Here is a 23,029-nt window from a genome sequence, read left to right on the forward strand (position 1 = left end):
GTCTTTGGGTAGTGGCTGGATGTAGCGACCGACTCAGTCGTTCCTGGAGGGATCGCTGAGGGACTGGCCCTGTGTCAGGTATGAAGACTGTCGGCATGCAGCCGCTAACGGCCCGCGCTTGTGTGTTTAGTGCACAAGTTCAGCACGCGGAGAACGTACACTGAACTGTGACCCGCATATGGCTGCCTCATTATTGACCTTTTTGTATCTTTATTTTTTTTAAGGCCCTCACATCCGTTGTAAATTATCGAGAACCCAAGTCTGTTTGCAAAGCCCCGGAGTTGGTAAGAGCTGTGTGTCTTCTCCCGTCACAGACACTGCACGGCACACTGCCGAACACGCATCCACACACTCCATCAGGACTGCCCGAAGTGACACACAGGTGGCACGGAGTGTCTGAGCACGGTTGGCTCCCTGCCAGTACCGTTCACATACCTGGAGCCCCAGGAAGGGGTGACACCTCGCTTGGTGACAGATGCGTTTCTCCACATGGTTTTAGAAACACCCCAGTCATTAAAGGAGGACTATTTGTCTTAAATAGTTATAATGGACAGTTTAAGGCTAATGTGTCCCTGTAGCTTTTTGTTTCTTTTTATTTTTAATATATATATATATATATTTTTTAAATATTTATTTTATTTATTTATTCCCTTTTGTTGCCCTTGTTGTTCTATTGTTGTAGTTATTATTGTTGTTGTCGTTGTTAGATAGGACAGAGAGAAATGGAGAGAGGAGGGGAAGACAGAGAGGAGGAGAGAAAGACAGACACCTGCAGACCTGCTTCACCGCCTGTGAAGCGACTCCCCTGCAGGCGGGGAGCCGGGGTTCGAACCGGGATCCTTATGCCGGTCCTTGTGCTTTGCGCCACCTGCGCTTAACCCGCTGCGCTACCGCCCGACTCCCAGCTTTTTGTTTCTTTCAGAAGCTAGATACACACATTTAAAAATGACAAAGATTATATAGTTTGTCACTTGTGTAAAAATTACAGTAAGTCTTACACTGTAGCTGTTTCCTATTCATTTTGTTTTTGAGGTAACCTTGGTTTACAAGAATGTAAATGTTTTATTATTTTTTATTTCTTTATTGGGGGATTAATGGTTTATAGTTGACAGCAAAATACAATAGTTTGTACATATGTAGCATTTCCACATAACAATACACCCCCCAGACTGTAAATGTTTTAGAAGTAACACATTTACACTTCTTCAAAATAGTTTGCTACGTACACGACCCCTCTGGCCTTGCATCTCGGCGCCCCAGCACTCACGTACATCTCCTTTGACAACCTCAGTTCTGCAGTTCAGTCCAAAGACTTTTCTTCATTGAATTTTGTGCTGTTGCTTTTTCTTTGTTGGGGGGTTGGGGAAGGAAAAAATATCTCATTTTACAGAATTTGGATTTTTTTTTTTAATCTTATTGTACAGAGACAGCCAGAAATCAAGAGGGCAGGGGAGATAGAGAGGAAAAGAGACAGAGACCCCTGCAGCCCTGCTTCACCGCTCATGAAGCTTTCCCGCTGCAGGTGGGGACCAGGTTCGACCTGGGACCTTGTGCCCTGGGACATGTGTGCTCAGCCAAGTGCGGCAACACCCAGCCCCCAGAATTTGAGTTGGAAAGTACGTTTGCTTTGCCGTAATGTGTGTTGCTTATCAGAGAGATTTATCTCAAATGTAAACGCCCTGTGATAAATCTGACAGCCCTTAAAGGAAACCAACATACAGAGCTGTTACAAACTTTTAAAAAATGCTTTCAAAAGCGCAAGGACCGGCGTAAGGATCCCGGTTCGAGCCTCCGGCTCCCCACCTGCAGGGGAGTCGCTTCACAAGCGGTAAAGCAGGTCTGCAGGTGTCTGTCTTTCTCTCCCCCTCTCTGCCTTCCTCTCCTCTCTCCTTTTCTCTCTGTCCTATCCAACAACGATGACATCAATAACTACAACAATAAAAAACAATAAGGGCAATAAAAAAAAGGGAATAAATAAATATATTTTTTAAATGTTTTCAAAAATCACAGAACTTCTCAGAACTCACACCGGTGTTCTTTTGAAACATATCTTGTGTGTCAGTGCTCTAGCAGTTGCTAAGTGTGGGTTAGATTTTTTGGCCTGTTTTTATTTTTTAAAGTTTTTTTTTTCTTTCCCCTGACATCTACTTTAAGTGCTTTTAAGTAGTGATTTTTAAGATGTAGGTTTTTGCTTGACAGCAGACACTGTCTTCTTGTGTGTTGTTACCACTTTGCCTCTTTTGAGGAACGGTACATGCAAAGGACCCTTTGTAAGCTCTACCCCCAATTTCCCTTTGAGCTTGCTAAGTACTGTGACAACTTACTGAAGAAGTCAGCCAAGGGGATGACTGAGAACGAAGTAGAGGACAAGCTCACAAGCTTCATTACGGTCTTCAAATATATTGACGATAAGGATGTTTTTCAGAAGGTAAGCTGTGAATGCAGAAATGCTGTCTGTGTTTTAGTCAACTTTTATTTATTTATTTTTTTCCCTGAACTTTCAATCATCAGAAACAGACTGGTTTCACCCATGTTTTCTTAATGCAGTTTTATGCAAGGATGCTGGCGAAACGTTTAATCCATGGGCTATCTATGTCTATGGATTCTGAGGAAGCCATGATTAACAAATTGAAGGTAAGATAAACCTTTGATCTGATACTGCCCTAGACATCAACCCACTAACACATTTAAGGAATGATGCTCACTGCAGTGTGATACGTAGTAACAGGAGATGACCGATAGGTTACTGGTTATATGTGTAGCGGTGTCTTTAGATGGCTTGTGTAGATACTGTCTTACCTGTAGGAAGGGGCCTTTCCCAGTATCCGTCTAAGTATGTGAACTTATTACAAGTATTTTGCTTTAAAGGGGAATTTCTAAGCCAGGGAGATAGCATAATGATCAGACAGTTTTCATGCCTGAGACTTAGAGATACCAGGTGCAGTGGAACGTAAATTAGAGCTTAGAGAGGTAGATTGGTTTCTAAGTACATTTTAATTCACTGGTTGAATGTATACTTATAAAGTTTTTTGTTTTTTTTTTAGTTTTTGTTTTTTTGTCACCAAAGCCCTGCTTAGCTCTAGTTTCTGATGGTGTAGGAGACTGAACCTGGGAATTTGGAGACTCTTAGGCTTGAGAGTCTCTTTCCATAAGCATCATGCTGTCTACCCCACCTTTAAATTGTTCAGTTGCTGCTTTGGTTTATGAAGAATGTAGGCCTTTGGCTGTAGGTAGTCAGACAGGGCATTTAATACCAAAGCTGGCCTCAGCAACGTGTCGTCATTAATGTGCTACCCTTGTCTCTTTACAATAGATGTGTGTTTTTCCTTACAGCAAGCCTGTGGCTACGAATTCACCAGCAAATTACATCGGATGTATACAGATATGAGTGTCAGTGCTGACCTCAATAATAAGTTCAACAATTTTATCAAAAATCAAGACACAGTAATCGACTTAGGAATTAGTTTTCAGATTTATGTTCTGCAGGTATGAGTCTGTGTCTTATTGTGGGCACTGGGTAATCATTTCTGATATTCTGACACACAGAGGATTACTGAGTGGGTAGCTGATCTCTTTCCCCCCAGTCAATACTGCAGCTTCTACAGTTCCACGTTCTTTCTCTCGCTCGGGAAGGAAACTTGGCACACTGATACTGTGACTGGGCCTTACCGACGCTCCAGGGAAGGGGAAATAAGCTCTAGCTGCTTATGTTATAAATACTCATCTTCAGGTTAGGTGTTTATCTATTTAACTTTCTCTGCTTCTTTTTTCCTTTCTAGGCTGGCGCTTGGCCTCTTACTCAGGCTCCGTCATCGACGTTTGCAATTCCCCAGGAATTGGAAAAAAGTGTACAGATGGTATGTTTCCACGAACCCTCTTAGACGACCTCAGGAATTTTAGTGATGGTCTTCACATTACATCACTTTAAACGTTTTTCCAACATCGTAAGGCTCAAGAAATAAGAAAATATATCCAGGGTGGGGGAAGATAGCATAATGCTTATGCAAAGAGACTGTCATGCCTGAGGCTCCAAAGTCCCAGGTTCAGTCCCCCATACCACCATAAGCCAGAACTGAACAGTGCATTGGTAAAAATAAATAAATAAATAATACAATTAAATTAAAAAAAGAAAATATATCCACAAATTATAGTAGCCTGCCTTGTAGGAAGAATATAAGTTCACTGTAGTTGCTAATATTAAAATTCAAACAGTCAAGCGTAGCATACAGGTCTTTGGCAAAACGTGTCTCTCATAAGTAAATCTTTTATCTGTTTTAAGTAGTATGTTACCAAAATTGGTATTATAAGAAGCTTTAGAGACCGTACTTTAGAAATCATTTTCTAATTTTTTGATGATTAATTTGAGCCATCTTCACAACCCCACCCCCTTCTTATCCCCGGTAGTTATTTTCATTTCTAGAATCTAGTTTAGGTGAATTTTTGTAGAATGTGACATTGTCTAGAGAAAACGGGTGGCCCAAGGTGGCCAGTGGGTAAAGTGTTGTCTTCGCAAGCGCGATCCCTGATGCTGTGTGTGCCAGAGTCATGCCCCTGTTCTCTCTCTCTCTCTCTCTCTTCCCCTCTCCTCCTCTGCCTCTCATTAATAAATAATAGATTCAGTCTTAAAGAACATGTGTGTTGGGGAAATTCAAGTTAAAATTGTTTTAAAGTATGTCTGAGTTGGAAGTCCTAAAATGCTCAACAAAACGCTTTTAACAAGACTGTTATGGGAGCCAGGCAGTGGCGCACCTGGTGTGCACACATCGCCATGTGTAAGGGCCCAGGTTCAAGCCGCTGGTCCCCATCTGCAGGGAAGCTTCGTGAACAGTAAAGCAGTGCTACAAGTATCTGCCTCTCTCTCTGCCCTTCTACTTCCCCCTCTCCTCTCAGTTTCTCTTGGTCTCTATCCAAGTAAATAGGATTAAAAAAAAAAGAAAAGAAAAAATCTGGGGAGATAAAGACTATATATATTTAATTAAAAAAATTTTTACAAGTCTGTTTACAGTGTTACAAGATTTGGGGGCACTTCACACCTACCCTTATGAAGATAACACTCACCACCCACCATCTCAGGCACAGTGCTATTAGACCAAAGACGCCCCTTTGCTCCCCCTCCCCATTTTCTCTGATAACCGGCAGACTTTTCACAGAATGTCTAAGAGTCAGTCTGATTATGATTATTATTAACTGTGTATATTTCACATGTGAGTGAAACCACCCAGTGCTTATATCTCCGTAACATAATCCTCCATCTCCATCCATTTTATCTCCAGAGTCCCAATGCCACCTCTGTTTGAAATGTCAGTGTTGAATCTGTCCCACTGAATGTATTTCGCACGGCTTCTTGATCTGGTCATCTGTCAGGGCCGGTGAGATCGGTTCCATGTTTTAGACACTGTGCATCAAGAGAGAAGCCAGCTCTGCCAGCTTTCCTGGGGTGTCGTGTCACCCATGCGTTTGCATGGCCACCGAGGCTGCTGTGGCAAGATGCCCTGGACCGGGCAGGTCGTAAACAAACGTGGCTGCTTCTGCTTCTGACGGCCACAGGCCTGGTGCTGGGCGCAGTGTGGCCAGCTGAGGGCACTATCCAGGTGCTAGACCTCTGCTCGTTTCCTCACCTGCCGGAAGGGACTAGAGAGTTCTGGGGGCTCAGTCTTGTGCTGCGCTCACTAGGCTGTTGACAAGGGCTCCACTCTGGGATCCGAGCACCTCTCCCTTCTGGGTGGGAGTAGCCAGTTTAGCAGCTGTGCAGAGAGTCTCGTGCCTGAGGCCCAGAAGTCCCAAGTTCAGTCCTCTGCACCGCCATCAGCCAGAGCTGAGCAAGGCTTTGGCAAAAATTGATTGATGGATGGATGGATTGATTAATCAAGGACTGCACTTCCTGACACTACCCCGTTGTGCACTGTTTGGATTTCAGCGTATGAAAGGGAGGTGGACGTGCTGGCATGTTGGAAGCTAGTACAATACTGTTCACGCCAAGTGCGGAAATTTAATCCTCTCTTCTGTTGTTACACAGTATCACAGTAATTTTTGACCATTTTTACCACCTTGAATGAAACCTGCTGCCCCCTTTGAAGTCACTCCCCCTTCCCTGCGCACCCCTGCCTCCTTCCCCAGGCCCTGCACAACCCACTTGGCTTTCTTGACGGGTTTTATTCTGGACGCCTGATGTCAAAGTACGTGTGGCCTTCCGTGACCACCGTCACTTAGCATAATGCCAAGACTCACCCATCCGGAAGCTGTATAAGGATCTGATTTCCTGTTGGTGTTGATCAAACGAGCCGCGATAAAGTACTTTGTGTGGTGCGTGGTACTGTCTCAGGCTGATGGGACCAAGCGGCAGGACTCGTGGTAGTGACAGCAGAATTGGTGGTCAGGTAGAGTCGGGCCGAGTGGAGTGGCGTTCAGAATAGGACTCTAATGGGCAACTTCTACACGTTCTTTGAAATGGCAGAGTAGCGCCAGTGACTAAGTTCTTAAGGATTTTACAGAATGGGAAATTTGGAGCCAGGGCAGGGCTGCCAGGTTAAGCTTTTCGATCTATTCCTGACCAGTAAAAGGAAGAAAACTGACGCTGTCACCTTTGATATTTTAAATTCTTTTATCTTCTTAAGTAGTACTTTCCTGAATTAACACAGTAAAGAGACAGGTAGAGGTAGGCTTCTTCAAACATGTTCTCTCTCCTTCCTTCAAATCTTAACTCCTTAAATTTTATCAATGTGTAGCTATCAGAGTCCTTTTTTAGACGGGAAGTACTTTTGTTTCCCGTGAATACTGTTCCCTGTTCGCTTCCTTTGGATTTTCTCTGCCAGCAGAGGGAGTTTGTCCATACAGATTTGTAGTTCAGGTTTTCCATGGGGATGAAGTTCCCTCTGTGTGTGTGTGGTACGTGTTTCCCAAGTAGGTTGATTTCTCTGGCCTTAGTGGTTACATATTTTCACACCCTCTGAAGTGGAGCCCCTTATCAGAATTCTCATTCTACGCCTGTACTGTAAGACTGTGGAATGAGTTTGTTTTTGTGGTCATCTCCAGGTCCTCACTGCTCTGGGCCGACTGTTTCAGATAGCGACAGAGAGGGGGCGAGAATCCACATCACCGAGGTGGGAGCTCCCGGCTGGTCCACACGCCCACGGCAGAGTAGTACACTGTCCAAGGGAGCCTCGAGTTCTCTTCTGCCTGCTCTGCAGATCTGATTAGTCCTGAAGACATAAAGCAGCATATCTTAAGGCAGTTCTGTCAGAAGTGAATACGCTTACTGCACGTACAGTGTTGATTTTAAATGGCCTTCTGATAATTCCACCACCATGGTATTTGAAAGGTGCTGTCCCCTGTTGCCTAACTTGAAAGGGCTGTCAGTCCGCGGGGACATGGGAGTTAAACTGTAGGCACCATCTTGCTGTTTACCGGACGATGCTAGTCAGCCCATCATTGCAGAATCATTTCAGAATGGGTGGCGTGTATGTTAGCAGGTAGGACATTGGGAATGGAGGTAGAGTGACGTTTCCATATTGAAACTTACATGATGGTGCTTTGGACCAGTAATTGTATTTATGAAGTCCAAACCGAGACCATTCAAATATGATCCGGGATCAGACAACTTACAGGGGCTGGGCGGGGGTCCACCTGGTCGAACGCACACATCACCATGTGCAGGAACCCAGTTCCAAGTCCCTGTTCCCCATCTGCAGGGGGGGGAAGCTTAGCAGTTGGTGAAGCAAGTCTTACAGGTGTCCCTCTCCCTCTCTGCTCTCTCTCTCCCTCCCTGTCTGTCTCCCCGCCCCTGTCAATTTCTCTCTGTCCTGCCAAGGAAAATAAAGGGGTGGGGAGATGGCCAGCAGGAGCAGTGGGTCTGCTGTGCAGGCACAGAGCCCCCAGGGATAACCTCGGTGGTAAAAAAAAAAAAAAAAAAAAAAAGAAATGAATGAAACAAACAAGCAAAAAGATGATTTACAGACCTCTGGTCTAGCCGGAGAGGATCCTGGATAAGGCTGTGAGTGAAGGGACCTGCCAGAACGCACTTGTGTGCTCTTGGGGTTTCCGGACATTTTGTAGAATGAACAGGCAGACTCGATACAAGGACCTTGGGTCGCTCCTAGCACGGACTTTTGAAAAATATGGTGATAGCCAAGTCAGTCATGCGATAGTAGCTGAAAATGTCCTTTCTCTTTTTCACAGTTTGAATTATTTTACAGTCAGCACTTCAGCGGACGAAAACTTACATGGTTGCATTATCTCTGCACAGGTAAAGTGATGCCGTCACATCCACTTTCATGACGCTTACTGGTACTTTGTAGAGGACCCTTGTATCCCGAGTGCAACTAGTCCTAAAGGAAAAAAATACTTCTTAATAGTTGTTGTTGTTTTTAATAATCAATATTGCTTGTGTTTCTGCTTATGAAAATTTCTGAATTTTATCATTATTACATTTATGTAACTAAACACCAGATATTTCTAGTGGAAATTCAGACTTGATGAAGGAGATTCTCCTAAAGGCTTAACCTGTCGAAGTATGCCAGCTGGGCTTGGGCATTGCGTTAACTATATGACAATGTCATAAGGAGGCCTAACTAACACTCCTGTCTATGTGTGGTACTGGAGTGAGCCACAGTTTTGAATGCTTTTTTTCAGAGTGTCCGGATTTCCAGTTTTAGAGATGTTTAATCAGTACCCACTCACTGTCTTTGCTTCTTTCTAAATCAGTGAGACCCACTTCCTTGGTGGTGGAGTCAGTGACTGTGTCTGAAGGTGCTAGCCAAAGTGAACACTTCCATTCTGAGAAGTGTGCCGGACCCACTTCCCCTTTGTGTAGGAAGTAAAAGGTGTACTTGTTAATATCTCAGAGAAATGGCACAAGAAAACCTGGCCCGTTGCCAGAGACTTTCTTTAGGGAATTTTTTCTTTGCCTAAGAGAGACTTCATCTTAAGTAATTTCAGGCGGCATTCATTCCATCCACTCTGGGGAGATGGTATTAAAACCAAAACCAAAAACATAAACCAAAAAAAAAAAAAAAAAAAAAAAACTCCTTTATGGGGGTTTAATGTTTTACAGTCGACAGTAAAATACAATAGTTCACACATGTGTAATATTTCCCAGTTTTCCACATAGCAACTCCCACTAGGTCCTCCTCTGCCATCATGTTCCAGGACCTGAACCCACCCCCCATCTCCCACCCCCCCACTCTCCAGGAGATGGTGTTTTTAAAGATCAGATTAACCGTGTTTCACTTTAGAAAAAGGTCACTTCTGTACAGTGGGCAAGACAAAGCTTTCTTCCTTGAAAATTAGCCCCAAACGTCCTCCTGCTCTTGTTAAAATTATTTATTCATTTACTTTTGCTCTCCTTCTTCTTAAGGGCAGCAGAATAAACATAGTGACACGTAAATGACCCTGTGACTCTTGGCCTCTCCCCCGAGAACTCTCTGGGTTCTGGGGGCAGCGCAAACCTGTTCGGTGTGACGCCAGTCTCACTGGTCCCACAGCCGTGACCTGCCTTCACGTCGTCATCATGTCGGCCTATGATCATGCTTTGCCCACATGACACGGTGCAGTTTGCATGATGTCCCTTCTCACCACGTCCCCAAACTTAAGTGTTGAGACAAGTTACTAAGATACTGTGTCCTGTCGTGGCACGTAACTCACAATACGTCTTCACGAAAGCTCGTTGCTTGGATCATGCCTTCTAGTTAATATGTTCAGCCTTATTTTATAAAAATTCAGTGGCTAGGCATTCTTCTCTAAGCGTAGCTATCATATGATTTTGGAAAATATTTCTGACAGTCATACGGCTATAGATGTGAAAAGTGATTCTGAACGTCAGTTTCTGTTTTCCTGTGATAAGTTGAGTCACCAAGTTAGAACATGTGGTAATAAGTGAGAGAGTGTGTTAATAATAACTTGGAGAATCAACGTGTACCCTTTCAAGTCATTAGTCACCTAACGAATAAAAAGGATAAACCTCGATCAGAATTACAAATGATCCCTAAAAGGGAAAGGCAGCCTCTGGGGTAAGATCACGGGAAAGCCTGCCCCCCTTGGCTTAGCACAGCTCCTTCTGGTTCCGCCCATCTTGGTCGGGAGATACTCAGTGTCTGTGTCTGTGTGTGAGAGAAGCACGAGGCCACCCGTCTGGCGTCCGTGGTGTTTTCACTTGCTCTGGCTGCGTCTGCCTGTTGCAGAGTGTGCCACAGCCCCTCCTTGTGCTGTCTCCCTGGCTGCTCTCGTAACCTAAAGCGGCCGTGTCTTCATGGCTCTCAGGGCTGTGTGATAAAGGGTCTGCCCGTAGCTGTAGAAATAGCGGTCAGCCCACGTCCGCAGCCTTCGGAGAACAGTTGTGGTTTCCACTGTAGGGAGTGGGGATACAGAACTCAGGTGGTGGGAAGGGTGCAGAATCATGCCCCCGTTATCTCCTAATAAGTCGCTAATAAAATCAAATTGGGAAACAACTACTAGAGATCTCCCTCGATTGCTTTTTCCCTTTTGTGTGTGCCCCTGGAAATGTCTCCCTGGAGCTCTGCAGAGCATGGTGGCAGTCAGAGGGGCAGAGGCAGTGGTTCTGATCTGGGGTGGCGGGCGACACGGCAGCCGCGGGAGTTCCATGAGGCTGAGCTTGTCACAGCCCAGAGTGATGCAGACCAGTGCTAGGCCCGTCAGAAGGAGGCTTCTGAGGGGAGACCGTCATCTGCAAGGCGAGTGGTGTTCACATTTGACAGAGACGGTTAAGAAGGCACCAGCAGAGAAGCATTCCCCAGAATGCTGTAGCCTCGCTGTGTACTTGAGCCTGACCCGAGACAGACGCGCCTGTGAGCGGCCTCAGACCTGCCCCTCCATGACCACTTGCTTCCCCACCCATTCCCACCTCCTCTCAATGTGTTGGTTTTTCTGCCTCTGGCTTTCTGTTTCTAATACCGTTTTTTTTAAAAAAATATTTTGTTTATTGATTGATTGATTGATGAGAAAGCTAGGAGGAGAGGGAGAAAGAACCAGACACCACTCCGGTGCATGTGCTGCCAAGGGCTGAACTCGGGACCTCTTACTTGAGAGTCCACTGCTTTATCCACTGCACCATCTCTTGGACCACTGATACATTATTTTAATTATCAATTAACTTATTATTGGATAGAGACAGAAATTGAGAGGGGAGGGAAAGAGGCAGAGAGACACCTGCAGCCCTGCTTCCCCACTTGTGAAGCTTTCCCCCTGCAGGGAAGGACCAAGGGCTTGAACCCGGGTCCTTGTGCACTGTAATGTGAACGCTTAACCAGGCGCGCCACCACCTGGCCGCCTGCCCAAGGCGTTCTTACTTATTCTGAGACATTGTTTAAAGCTCCTGATAAAAGAAGGCTAGGTGAACTGTGGTTTATGTCACCCACTCAGCTGCTTACCCTCTGGAAGGAAGGAAGGGCTCTGCAGTAGTTTAACAAACCCTGGAGTCTCTTGGGAGAATATAAGTAACAAACAATTCTTTCTCAAATCATCCTGACGTGCTTTCTAGAATGAGCATTTGGTTTTTCACAATGTTGCCTTCATTGCAGGTGAAGTTAAAATGAACTATTTGGGCAAACCCTACGTAGCCATGGTAACGACCTACCAGATGGCAGTTCTCCTAGCCTTTAACAACAGCGAGACCGTCAGCTATAAAGAGCTCCAGGACAGCACTCAGATGAACGAGAAAGAACTGACCAAAACAATCAAATCCTTGCTTGATGTGAAGATGATTAACCACGACTCAGAAAAGGTACCGTGGTTTTTTAAGGAATTTAACATAAACCAGAAACTCTTTTCCTGGGGATGCTCGCAGTTTTAAAAAGAAGGCTAGCCTTGTTGACACTCCTTGTGTTTGCGAAAGCTCTCGCACTCAGCTGCATCAGTGTGGGATCTCGGAACTCCGAGCGCCGTGGGAAGGGGAGTTATGTATCGGCTGGGGCCCCCGCACCCGGGAGAGTCGACCTTATTTGTTTTGTACTGTGACAGTTTACTGAACTTCACCGTAAGAGAACTAACTGCATTTGGGAGATTCTTAGTAACTGAAGTTTTAAAACCGTAGCTTGTTGAGGCTGTTAACTGGATCTCAAATGCAAAGTTAGAAAGCAACTATTTTTTCCTTTCTGTCTTTGATAGAGGATATATTTTCTCTTAAATGATTTTTTTTTTTAAATTGTCAGTAGGGTTACCACTGGGACTCCAGTACTCGGGCCATGAAGCTACAGCTCCTGGCAGCCATTTCTTCCGTTTCTTTTTACTTGATAAGACAGAAAAGAATCAAGAGGTGGAATTAAGATGGAGGGAAGAGAGAGAATGGAAAAGACAGGCATCTGCAGACCTGCTTTGTGGCTCATAATGCTTCCTTCCCCTGCAGGTGGGGCCTGGGGGCTTGAACGACACAGTGTGCACTCAGCTGGGTGAACCACCATCCAGACCCCTCTCCTAAATAATCTTCCAGTGTCAAGACTGTGACAGCTTAGTCTTTGGTCATTATTGAATTTCATGACATGTTTGCAGCAGCTGCAGATCTTCTTAGAAATGTGAATGAGGGAGTCGGGCGGTAGCGCAGCGAGCGGATTAAGCGCAGATGGCGCAAAGCGCAAGGACCGGCATGAGGATCCCGGTTCGAGCCCCTGGCTCCCCACCTGTCTTTCTCTCCCTCTCTCTGTCTCCCCCTCCTCTCTCCACTTCTCCCTGTCCTATCCAACAACGACGACATAATAACTACAACAATAAAACAACAGGGGCAACAAAAGGGAATAAATAAATAAATAATTAAAAAAAAAGACATGTGGGGAGTCAGGTGGTAGCACAGCAGGTTAAGTGCACGTGGCACAAAGCGCAGCGGCCTAAGGATCCCGGTTTGAGCCCCCGGCTCCCCACCTGCAGGGGGGAGGTCATTTCACAGGTGGTGAAGCGGGTCTGCAGGTGTCTGTCTTTCTCTCCCTCTCTCTGTCTTCCCCTCCTCTCTCCATTTCTCTCTGTCCTATCCAACAATGAAGGCATCAATAACAAAAACAATAACTACAACAATAAAGCAACAAGGGCAACAAAAGGGAATAAATAAATAAATACTTTTAAAAAAAGACATGTGGGGAGTCGGGCTGTAGCGCAGCGGGTTAAGCACAGGTGGCGCAAAGCACAAGGACAGGCAGAAGGATCCCGGTTCGAGCCCCGGCTCCCCACCTGCAGGGGAGTCGCTTCACAGGCGGTGAAGCAGGTCTGCAGGTGTCTGTCTTTCTCTCCTCCTCTCTGTCTTCTCCTCTCTCCATTTCTCTCTGTTCTAGCCAACAACGACAACAACAATAATAACTACAACAATAAAAAAAAAAACAAGGGCAAGAAAGGGAATAAATAAAAATAAAAATAAATAAAATAATAATAATCCCTGTGTATTCAAAATTATTCAGGAATAACAAGATGACAGCCTTCAAAAAAAAAAAAAAGACATGTGAATAAATCCTTTGTGTTTACAGGAAGACGTAGATGCAGAATCCTCCTTCTCATTAAACATGAACTTCAGCAGTAAAAGAACGAAATTCAAGATCACTACGTCAGTGCAGAAAGACACCCCCCAGGTGAGTGCCGTGTGCCGTGCTCCCCTGCGGGAGAGTCACAGGTGTTGGAGGCCGGTGCTAACACTCACTGCTGCTCTGAGGTTGGCGTGTACTGGGCCTGCCAGATCTCTGCCAGCGCGTGTAGGGCTAAAAACAGTGGTGTTGTGGGTGCCTAAGGGAAAAAGGGCTGGAGTTTACTCACACTTGCTCTCAAACTGTTCAGTCATGGAACTTTGCCTGTTTGTTTCTTCCCAGTCTTTGGGGGGGAAAAAAAATCCTGTCTTGAATTGTAACCTCATTTTTTAATTCTAAAATAAGGGAAAGACTAAATACTTTTTTTTTTTTATTTTAAGAGCGTTCGAAAATGCTTCCGGAACCATCATCCACAGGGGCAGCTCTCCTTCCCCACCCCCTCCCTAGGATCTTGTGAAAAACTCCCCTTGTTAGCCAGTGGGTCTGGGGTGGGGTTCAGACACCCGCGGTTCCTGGAGAGCCGCCCTGCCTTGCACTCAGGGCAGGAAGTGAAAGCGTGTTGGATGATGCCAGGCTCCCCATGGACCCGACGCTAATGCGGTGGCCCCACGCCTTCAGACCCCACCGCTCGCTGACAGATGACGAGGGCTGCCAGATGTGTTCAAAAGCTGTTAGGGACGGAGGGTTGCGGTGCTGCCGGCCTCCTCCCCTGGTCTCCTCTGTCTCCTTGGACCCCACTGGCTCTTTCTCTGCCTCCGCCTGGCCCTCTTTGTTTGAGCCACACAGAACCCAGGACTTCTCTTCCCTTAGGGCCCAGGCAGCTGCAAGGGTTGTGAACACTCACTCCTTTGCTCACTGCTGTAGGACAGGACAGCTGTCTTGGGAATCAGTGCGGTGCCCTTCCTTCCAGCCCTGCTTCTCGCCTGTTTGCGGTCTTGAGTGTTTGATGGAGTCCAGCTTTCAGTCATGTTACTTTCTTTTCTTTTTCCTTTTTTGATTTTTTAAAAATATTTATTCCCTTTTGGTGCCCTTGTTGTTTTATTATTGTAGTTACTATTGTTGTTGCCGGGTTAGGACAGAGAGAAATGGAGAGAGGAGGGAAAGACAGAGAGGGCGAGAGAAAGACAGACACCTGCAGACCTGCTTCACCGCCTGTGAATAGGAATAACAGCCAAGCCTTACCTGCAACCTTGGGAGAATGGAGAACAGCCGCAGCTTCCGAGGGAGGGAGTGGGAGTGGGGGGACTCAGACCTCTGGAGTGGGAGGGGGGTGGAGATGTACTCCTGCTAGCTTGTTATTTTTTAATTTTTTTAATATTTTCTTTATTTTCCCTTTTGTTGCCCTTGTTGTTTTATTGTTGTATTTATTATTGTTGTTATTGATAAGACAGAAATGGAGAGAGGAGGGGAAGACAGAGAGGGGGAGAGAAACACAGACACCTGCAGACCTGCTTCACCGCCTGGGAAGCGACTCCCCTGCAGGTGGGGAGCCGGGGGCTCGAACCAGGATCCTTAGACCGGTCCCTGCGCTTCGCACTGTGTGCGCTTAACCCACTGCGCTCCCGCCGGCACCCCCCCCCCCCCAGCTTGTCATTCTTTAAATCAGTGTTAAACCACCAATCCAAATGAACACCAAGAACAGCAGGCTCTGTGTGCCTCCCACCCGCCAGGAACTGGAGCAGACGAGGAGCGCTGTGGACGAGGACCGCAAGATGTACCTGCAGGCGGCCATAGTCCGGATCATGAAGGCGCGGAAAGCACTCCGGCACAACGCCCTCATCCAAGAGGTACGGGGCCCCGCGTGCGTGTCCCCACACCTGTCCGTCGCTGCCTCTTGGGGCGTCTGTCCGTCACCATCTCGTTCAGGCGAATGGCGTCTCCCAACACCTAAGTCCAGTATCTCCCCCGTGTGCGGACCTGAACCTCAGCCGGCGCCCGGCGCTCTGACCGTGCCCCCTGTCCCCTCCCCAGGTGATCAGCCAGTCCCGGGCCCGCTTCAACCCCAGCATCAGCATGATCAAGAAGTGCATCGAGGTCCTGATCGACAAGCAGTACATCGAGCGCAGCCAGGCGTCCGCGGACGAGTACAGCTACGTGGCGTGATGGCCGCTGCCCGCCGGCGCGGGCGGGAGAGGGTCAGCGCCGTCCCGGGGGGGAGAAGCGGGCCTGCGCCCCCACACGTCGGCCGTCCGGCAGCCCCCGTTTCTCTGCTGTTTACAACATCACCAGTGCCACGCCATGAGCGCCAGAGAAGATGCCTAGAGACGTTCCGAGCTCACGTCACTACGACATTTCTTAGGACTTGACTAAGAATGAGTGAAGCGTTGCTGAGATGTGGACATCTGGTTGGGTCCCATGCTTTCCCTCCTCTTCATGTTTGCAGTTGATGTGTTTTTTTTTTTTAATGTATCTTAAAGGACATAAAATTAAAAAAACTTAAATATTGTAATATGACAGATAACCTAATAATTGTATCTACATTAAAATGACAAACGTGATACTGCTGCTTGTCAAATAAAAGAAATAAAGAAACACAATGCCTTGTTGATGTGGATGGAGTCTCACCAGCAGTAGCCCGCAGTGTCCGTGACTCACCGAAGGCCTCCCTGGCCCTGGCCGAGCTCTGCTGTGAAGCGCTTAACTCTCCCGGGCCAACCCTGAGCGACCCGCGTGCGTGAGATGTCCACGCGGCGGTCGCCAATGCACACACGTGCACTCAGCATGAGAAGAATGCTTTCCGTGTGCGAGCCGGGGCGACACCGGATCCCAGCGGTTCTTGCGGCCTGACGATCCCGCAGGACCGGTAGCCCCATCCCATCGCCTTCCCTCCTGCTCTCCCCGGGCCATGGGAGCCGTGCCGCGTTCCTCTCACACTGCCCTTGCCCTCGCCCTGCCGCCCCTGCAGCGTTGCACCGTGGGACTTTGGACACATGACCTAGACACCTTGCTTCTTCGTCGTCTTTCTCAAGAGCAGTCCGTGTCCAGTGCGTTCCTCTCGGTGCCACTCGTGGGAGACGTGAAACCCCACAGTCTGTTTATAATGTGAATCGGCAGCCGTATTAGAATACGCTCATCTGTCATCAGACTCGTCTCCTCCCCCTCCCGGCCAGAACCCGGGTATCCAGACGTGCTTCCGATGGAGCCGGGACCTCACCGCTGTGGGGGCAGGACCCCAGCACCGGTGTTGGGCTTAGAACCTAGGCCACGCGCACGGCAGAGTGCATGCACACTGCCCAGTCACTGTTGGTTGGGCCCCCACACGTGACCGCTTTGACATACTGTGCACTTGAGTCGTTTCACTAATAGTACTTCATTTTGTATTTCTAACTAATCAGGCCTTTTCTTTGGGGGGCTGTGGGTAGCCAGTGATCTTTTTTTTTTTTTTTTGCATCCAATACCAAATAATTTCTTGGTAGCACTTAACTTGTGGTCCATACTTAAACTTCTCATGACCAAAGGCTTTGCAGTTGATTGGTTCCATGGCGCTTTTCTAACTTGTTGCTTTTAAGTGCTTATAATGATTTATAATGTACCTCTCTCTCTCTCTCTCTCTCTCTCTCTCTCTCTCTTTCCTCCTTCCTGGAGGGGAAATAATAGCTAACCCTATAATGTACATTTGCTGTCAAAAGACAAAACTCTGTTTTGATAATTTGTTGATAAAGTTTTCCAAATTGATTCCTTTTTTTTTTTTTACTTAAATATTTATAAATGTTCAAAGTTAAAAGTCTTTTTCTGGTATCTGACTGTCAAGGAAACACATTTTCTTGAAAAACAGATAAAATATTTGTGCCTGAGGTCTACAAAAAATGACTGATAATTTTCTCCACATTGTTATCCCATTTGACTAGAAAGAAAGCAAAAGTACACTGAGAGAGAGAGAGAGAGAGAGAGAGAGAGAGAGAGAGAGAGAGAGAAAGGGGGGAGGTAGACTTAAGTCAGCCCGCCCAAAGGGGTTAGGTTTGGATGCATTTCATCTACCATATGAAGGGACTACAAGGCGGGACCGTGGCCTTCTGAGCCGCTGTATTTACTGCAGAGAACTCCAGACACACCAGGCTGCTAACCTTTAGGTCTTGTGCGGTACTTGGTGTTTGTAAGCAGAAAGGGTTAGAGTTTCAAAAAAGAATGAAGAAAGAAAGGTTCACGATGCCTCTATCTTGGAAAAACAAAAGCAACATGAACAGGGCCAGGGAGTTGGCTGAGTGGTAAAAATGCACGCCCTGCGTGGATGGGGGAGGCTCTCGGATGACATCTGACAGAGCGTTCTGAAAGAGTGGACTTCTTTCCCATGGAGGGGAGGGCATATGGTACTCTGGTGGTGGGAATTGTATGGAATTGTGCCCCTCATATATACCACAATCCTGTCGATCATCATTAAATCACTAATAAAAAAAAAGCTACTTAGAAAAATAAAAGCGTGAACTTTCTAAAAAGTGGACAAAGCTTTCCTAACAGAAAAACACCAACATTAAGGTGGTTAATGTGGTGGTGCCAGGTAGAGCAGTGGCTAGAGCTGTGTGAAGTCCTCAGTTCAATCCCTAGCAGCTCATGGACCAGAGTGATTTGATTGATTGCACTGCATCCCCGCTCATCAATAAAGATTGAACTGCGTCCCAGCTAAGCCGTGAGTCCCTGGTCATTTCTCTCCTGCCCATGAAGCTAGCCCGGGATCTGGCACCCAAACAGGGACCAGCACTCCGGTCAACTTGATGTGAGCTCAGAAAGAGCACTACTGTCCTCACAGCCTTCACTTCAGTCTCCACTGTGTTTCACAGCAAACACCACAAATTCGCCCCGCACAAAGCAGGAGAGAATGAGGGCAGCTTGAATGGGAAACGCCTCAGGCTGCTAGTGAGTAGGGAGCCATCCTCCACATGCTGAGTGGTGTGCACGCCCTGGGAACAGACTCACAAGGACAGGAAGGGGGGGGGGGCACCCTGCTTAGATCCGACTGTGCTCTGAGGTCAAGCTTGCTTGCGACTGATGATTACTGAAGTCAGTGAACTCTGTCTGGCAATCAGTCTTTCTGCAGCTTTCTCTTCTTCCCATTTAACTTCTCTCTCTCTCTCTTTTAATATTTTATTTATTTATTTATTCCCTTTTGCTGCCCTTGTTTTATTGTTGTAGTTATTGTTGTTGTTATTGATGTCATTGTTGTTGGATAGGACAGAGAGAAATGGAGAGAGGAGGGGAAGACAGAGAGGGGGAGAGAAAGATAGACACCTGCAGACCTGCTTCATTGTCTGTGAAGCAACTCCCCTGCAGGTGGGGAGCCGGGGTTCGAACCGGGATACTTACGCCGATCCTTGCACTTTGCGCCATGTGCGCTTAACCCACTGTGCTACCGCCCGACTCCCCGTTACTATTTCCTTTTTTAAAATATTTATTTATTCCCTTTTGTTGCCCTTGTTTTATTGTTGTAGTCATTGTTGGAAAGGACAAAGAGAAATGGAGAGAGGAAGAGAAGACAGAGGGGGAGAGAAAGACACCTGCAGACCTGCTTCACTGCCTGTGAAGCAACTCCCCTACAGGTGGGGAGACGAGGGCTCGAACTGAGATCCTTGCGCTTCGTACTATGTGCACTTAACCTGGTATGCCACTGCCAGGCCTCCACCATTTAGTTTATTTTGTTTGTTTTATTTTACTGTTACCAGAGAGCACCGGTTGACTGGTGTATGGTGGTGCTGGGGATTGAACCTGGGACCTTGGAGCCTCAAGTATGGAAGTCACTTTGCAGAACCATTATGCCATCTCCCATCCCTTCAGTTTCGTGATGCAGATGCCGTCTCTCATGCTTTCCTCAGATTTTGTTGTTCTATCAGCACCAACCCTCTAGTTATCATACCCAGAGGAGGAGCTTAAATGTTGTCTGTGCGCCAACAGCCAAGATGACACTTCCTGCTCACAGCTTTCTCCCACATTGTTTTTTATTTTTATTTATTTATTTTCCCGTTTGTTGCCCTCGTTGTTTTATAATTGTTGTATTTATTATTGTTGTTGTCGTCATTGTTGGATAGGACAGAGAGAAATGGAGAGAGGAGGGGAAGACAGAGGGGGAGAGAAAGACAGACACCTGCAGACCTACTTTACCGCCTGTGAAGTGACTCCCCTGCAGGTGGGGAGCCGGGGGCTTGAACTGCGATCCTTTTGCCTGTCCTTGCTCTTTGTGCCACGTGCACTTAACCCACTGCCTCACTGCCCGGCTCCCTCATGCTCTTTTCTGTCTGTAGTGTCAGCCCTGTTGACCGGTCTTTCTGGGAACCAGGGTCAGGTGTCATGACCCAGCTGTTGTGTGTGCCCTTGATGGTCAGTGGTCAACGTGACCTGAGGTAGATGTCTCCTTGCAGATTGTGGGGGTCTTTGCATGTGGCCTCTCCCCAGGACCAGACCAGCTGGGTCCTGACTTTGTTGCACACGCGTGCACACACAGACACGTCCAAGAAAGATGGTGATTTCAGGGTATGTGACCACTCACATACTCACACAGACTAACAGCACTTAGGGCACTGTGACACACTGTGTGGACGTGTGGTTAGCTAGCATATGGCTCTGGCTAAGCTGAGTAGCACTCTGCACATACTGTTTGTCTTACTGCAAGGACCGGGTGTGGTGGTACACGTGCCAGGGAGAGCCAGAGACCCCAGCGGCCCTGGCAGCATGTTCCCGAGATTCTCAAGGAGGCCTGAAACACGTCTCCAAAAGCAGACACCCAGCTGAGTGTTTGTGGTGAGAATCTACAGCTAAACCAAAACTATCAGGGCCTTATGGACCTGGGTAAGATCCCTGTATTAGAATCAGACTGGCTTGGGCCCAGGTGGTGGCGCACCTGGTTAAGTGCTCACATCACAGTGCACAAGGACCCAGGTTCAAGCCCCTGGTCCCTACCTGCAGGGGGAAAGCTTTGCAATTGGTGAAGCAGGGCTGTGGTAGTCTGTCTCTCAACCTCTCTATCTCCCCTTTCTCTCTCAATTTCTCTTTTTCTCTACCCAATAATAAATAAATAAATTTTTTAATAAATACATTTAAAAATTGGCTCTCATTCGGAGCTCAACCTCTCCCTCTAAAAGAAACTCCCGGGAGTCGGGCTGTAGCACAGCGGGTTAAGCGCAGGTGGCGCAAAGCACAAGGACCGGCATAAGGATCCCAGTTCGAGCCCCCGGCTCCCCACCTGCAGGGGAGTCGCTTCACAGGCGGTGAAGCAGATCTGCAGGTGTCTATCTTTCTCCCCTCCTCTCTGTCTTCCCCTCCTCTCTCCATTTCTCTCTGTCCTATCCAACAACGACAACAACAATAACTACAACAATAAAACAACAAGGGCAACAAAAGGGAATAAATAAATAAAAAAAAGAAAGAAAGAAACTCCCAGGGCCAGGTGGTGGTGCACCTGGTTGAGTACACATGTGACAGTGCAAGGCCCTGGGTTCAAGCCTCTGGCCCCCACCTGCAGGGGGAAAGCTTCATGACCAGTATAGCAGTGCTACAAGTCTCTCTCTCTCTCTCTCTTTCTACCCCTTCCCTCTCAGCTTTGTCTCTATTCATTAAATAGGCAAATACTCTAAAATCTTATTAGAAAAGCAGGAGGAGGAGGAAGAGAGGGAAGAGGAGGAGGAAGAAGAAGAGGAAGAGGAGGAGGGTTGGAGAGATAGCGTAACGGTTTTGCAGACAGACTGTCCTGCCTGAGGCTCCCAGGTCCCAGGTCCAGCCCCTGCACCGCCCTGAGCCAGAGCTGAGCAGGGCTGCACCGTGGCCGGGGTCCCCTTGCACTGCTGCGCCCTCCCCAGCCCCCGTGCACCCTGAGCCCCACAGAGTGGCCGTAAGCCTTCGAGCCACTTCTCCTTCCTACGTACCTGTCCCCACAGGCTGGTCAAGCCCGGCAGGCTTCGCTGGGTTTCTGTGCAGTTATCCGGCTTCCTGGCAAGGATGGGCTTTGTCCCGGATGCAGGTGCTGGGGCCGTGCCTTTATGCTTCTGTGTCCTTCCCTGAGTCCCCTGCCCAGGAACCTGGAGCCCTGGTCCCAGTGACTGTTCCAGTGGTGCTGTGCTCACGGCCTTCCGACACTGGGGGACCCGACCTGGACGGCCTGTTTCTGTCAGACTTGTGTTGCCAGCTTTTCACGTTCCCTGGTTCTCCTTCTCCACCTGAGCTCTGTGTCTCATGCCACCTGCTGGTTCATGTTCGGTCCCTGCAAGCAGGAGAAAACACACTCACACACTCACACACACACACACACACACTCACATACACACACACACATACACATACATATACACACATTCACACACACACACACATACACACATTCACACACACACTCAGACACACATTCACACACACATTCACACACACATTCACACACACTCACACTCACACACATTCACACACACACTGACACTCACACACATTCACACTACACTCACACACACACACACATTCACACACACACTCACACTCACACACACTCACACACATTCACACACACTCACATTCACACACATATTCACACACACACACACTCACACACATTTATACACTCACATTCACACACACACTCACACACACACTCACATTCACACACACACTCACACACATTCACACACACATATTCACACACACACATTCACACACACATACACACATTCACACACACAATCACACTCACATATACACACTCACACATACACACACTCACACACATACACACACTAACATACACTCACACACATACACACACATACACTCACACACATTCACACACACAAACTCATACACATACACACATACACATACACTCACACACATACACACTCACACATACACACACACTCACACACATATACACACACTCATACACACACACATACACACACATTCACATAGACACCCACACTCTCACACATACACATACACACATTCACACACACTCACATACATACACACACACATTCACACACATACACACACATTCACACACACACTCACACACACTCACACACACACGGGGTTTCTTCACAGCTTCCCTGCTGCAAGCAAGGCAGCCCTCACGTGGAGCGGCTTCCAGATCACTCCCTCTAGCTGCGCACGTGCACATTCTGTCCCCTGCCCCCACCCCCAAAGTCCTGCTGGACTGAACCGTTAAGTCCAACCAGCCAGTCAAGTGTTTCCAATAAAAAGGCTTATCTCGAGAGCTGGGCGGCGCAGCGGGTTAAGCGCAGGTGGCGCAAAGCGCAAGGACCGGCTTACGGATCCTGGTTCAAGCCCCCGGCTCCCCACCAGCAGGGGGGTCGCTTCACAGGTGGTGAAGCAGGTCTGCAGGTGTCTGTCTGTCTCTCCCCCTCTCTATCTTCCCTCCTTTCTCCATTTCTCTCTGTGCTATCCGGCAACAACAACATCAATGACAACAGTAATAACAACAACAACAATAATAACTACAACAACAATAAAAAACAAAGGCAACAAAAGGGTAAATAAATAAATATTAAAAAATTAAAAAAATAATTTTTAAAAGGATTTCTCTCAAA

The 23,029-nt window shown here is 47.3% G+C and overlaps 1 protein-coding gene across 4 annotated transcripts in view; it reads left to right on the forward strand.

Moving 5' to 3' along the window:
* CUL2 (cullin 2) overlaps positions 1 to 16,042 on the forward strand; it is a 56,402-nt gene extending 40,360 nt beyond the window's left edge. For all 4 annotated transcript variants that reach the window (XM_060192479.1, XM_060192478.1, XM_060192480.1 and 1 more), the window contains 10 exons: positions 225 to 284; positions 2,300 to 2,428; positions 2,548 to 2,634; positions 3,334 to 3,486; positions 3,780 to 3,857; positions 8,176 to 8,242; positions 11,532 to 11,734; positions 13,458 to 13,559; positions 15,182 to 15,298; positions 15,483 to 16,042. In XM_060192479.1, the coding sequence (XP_060048462.1) occupies positions 225 to 284; positions 2,300 to 2,428; positions 2,548 to 2,634; positions 3,334 to 3,486; positions 3,780 to 3,857; positions 8,176 to 8,242; positions 11,532 to 11,734; positions 13,458 to 13,559; positions 15,182 to 15,298; positions 15,483 to 15,614 (1,128 nt within the window). In that variant the 3' untranslated portion in view covers positions 15,615 to 16,042. The remainder of the gene's footprint in view (positions 1 to 224; positions 285 to 2,299; positions 2,429 to 2,547; positions 2,635 to 3,333; positions 3,487 to 3,779; positions 3,858 to 8,175; positions 8,243 to 11,531; positions 11,735 to 13,457; positions 13,560 to 15,181; positions 15,299 to 15,482) is intronic.
* The last annotated feature ends 6,987 nt before the right edge of the window (positions 16,043 to 23,029 follow it).

Source organism: Erinaceus europaeus, chromosome 6 (genome assembly GCF_950295315.1).
Source record: "Erinaceus europaeus chromosome 6, mEriEur2.1, whole genome shotgun sequence".
In the NCBI taxonomy this organism is placed as follows: Eukaryota; Metazoa; Chordata; class Mammalia; order Eulipotyphla; family Erinaceidae; genus Erinaceus; species Erinaceus europaeus.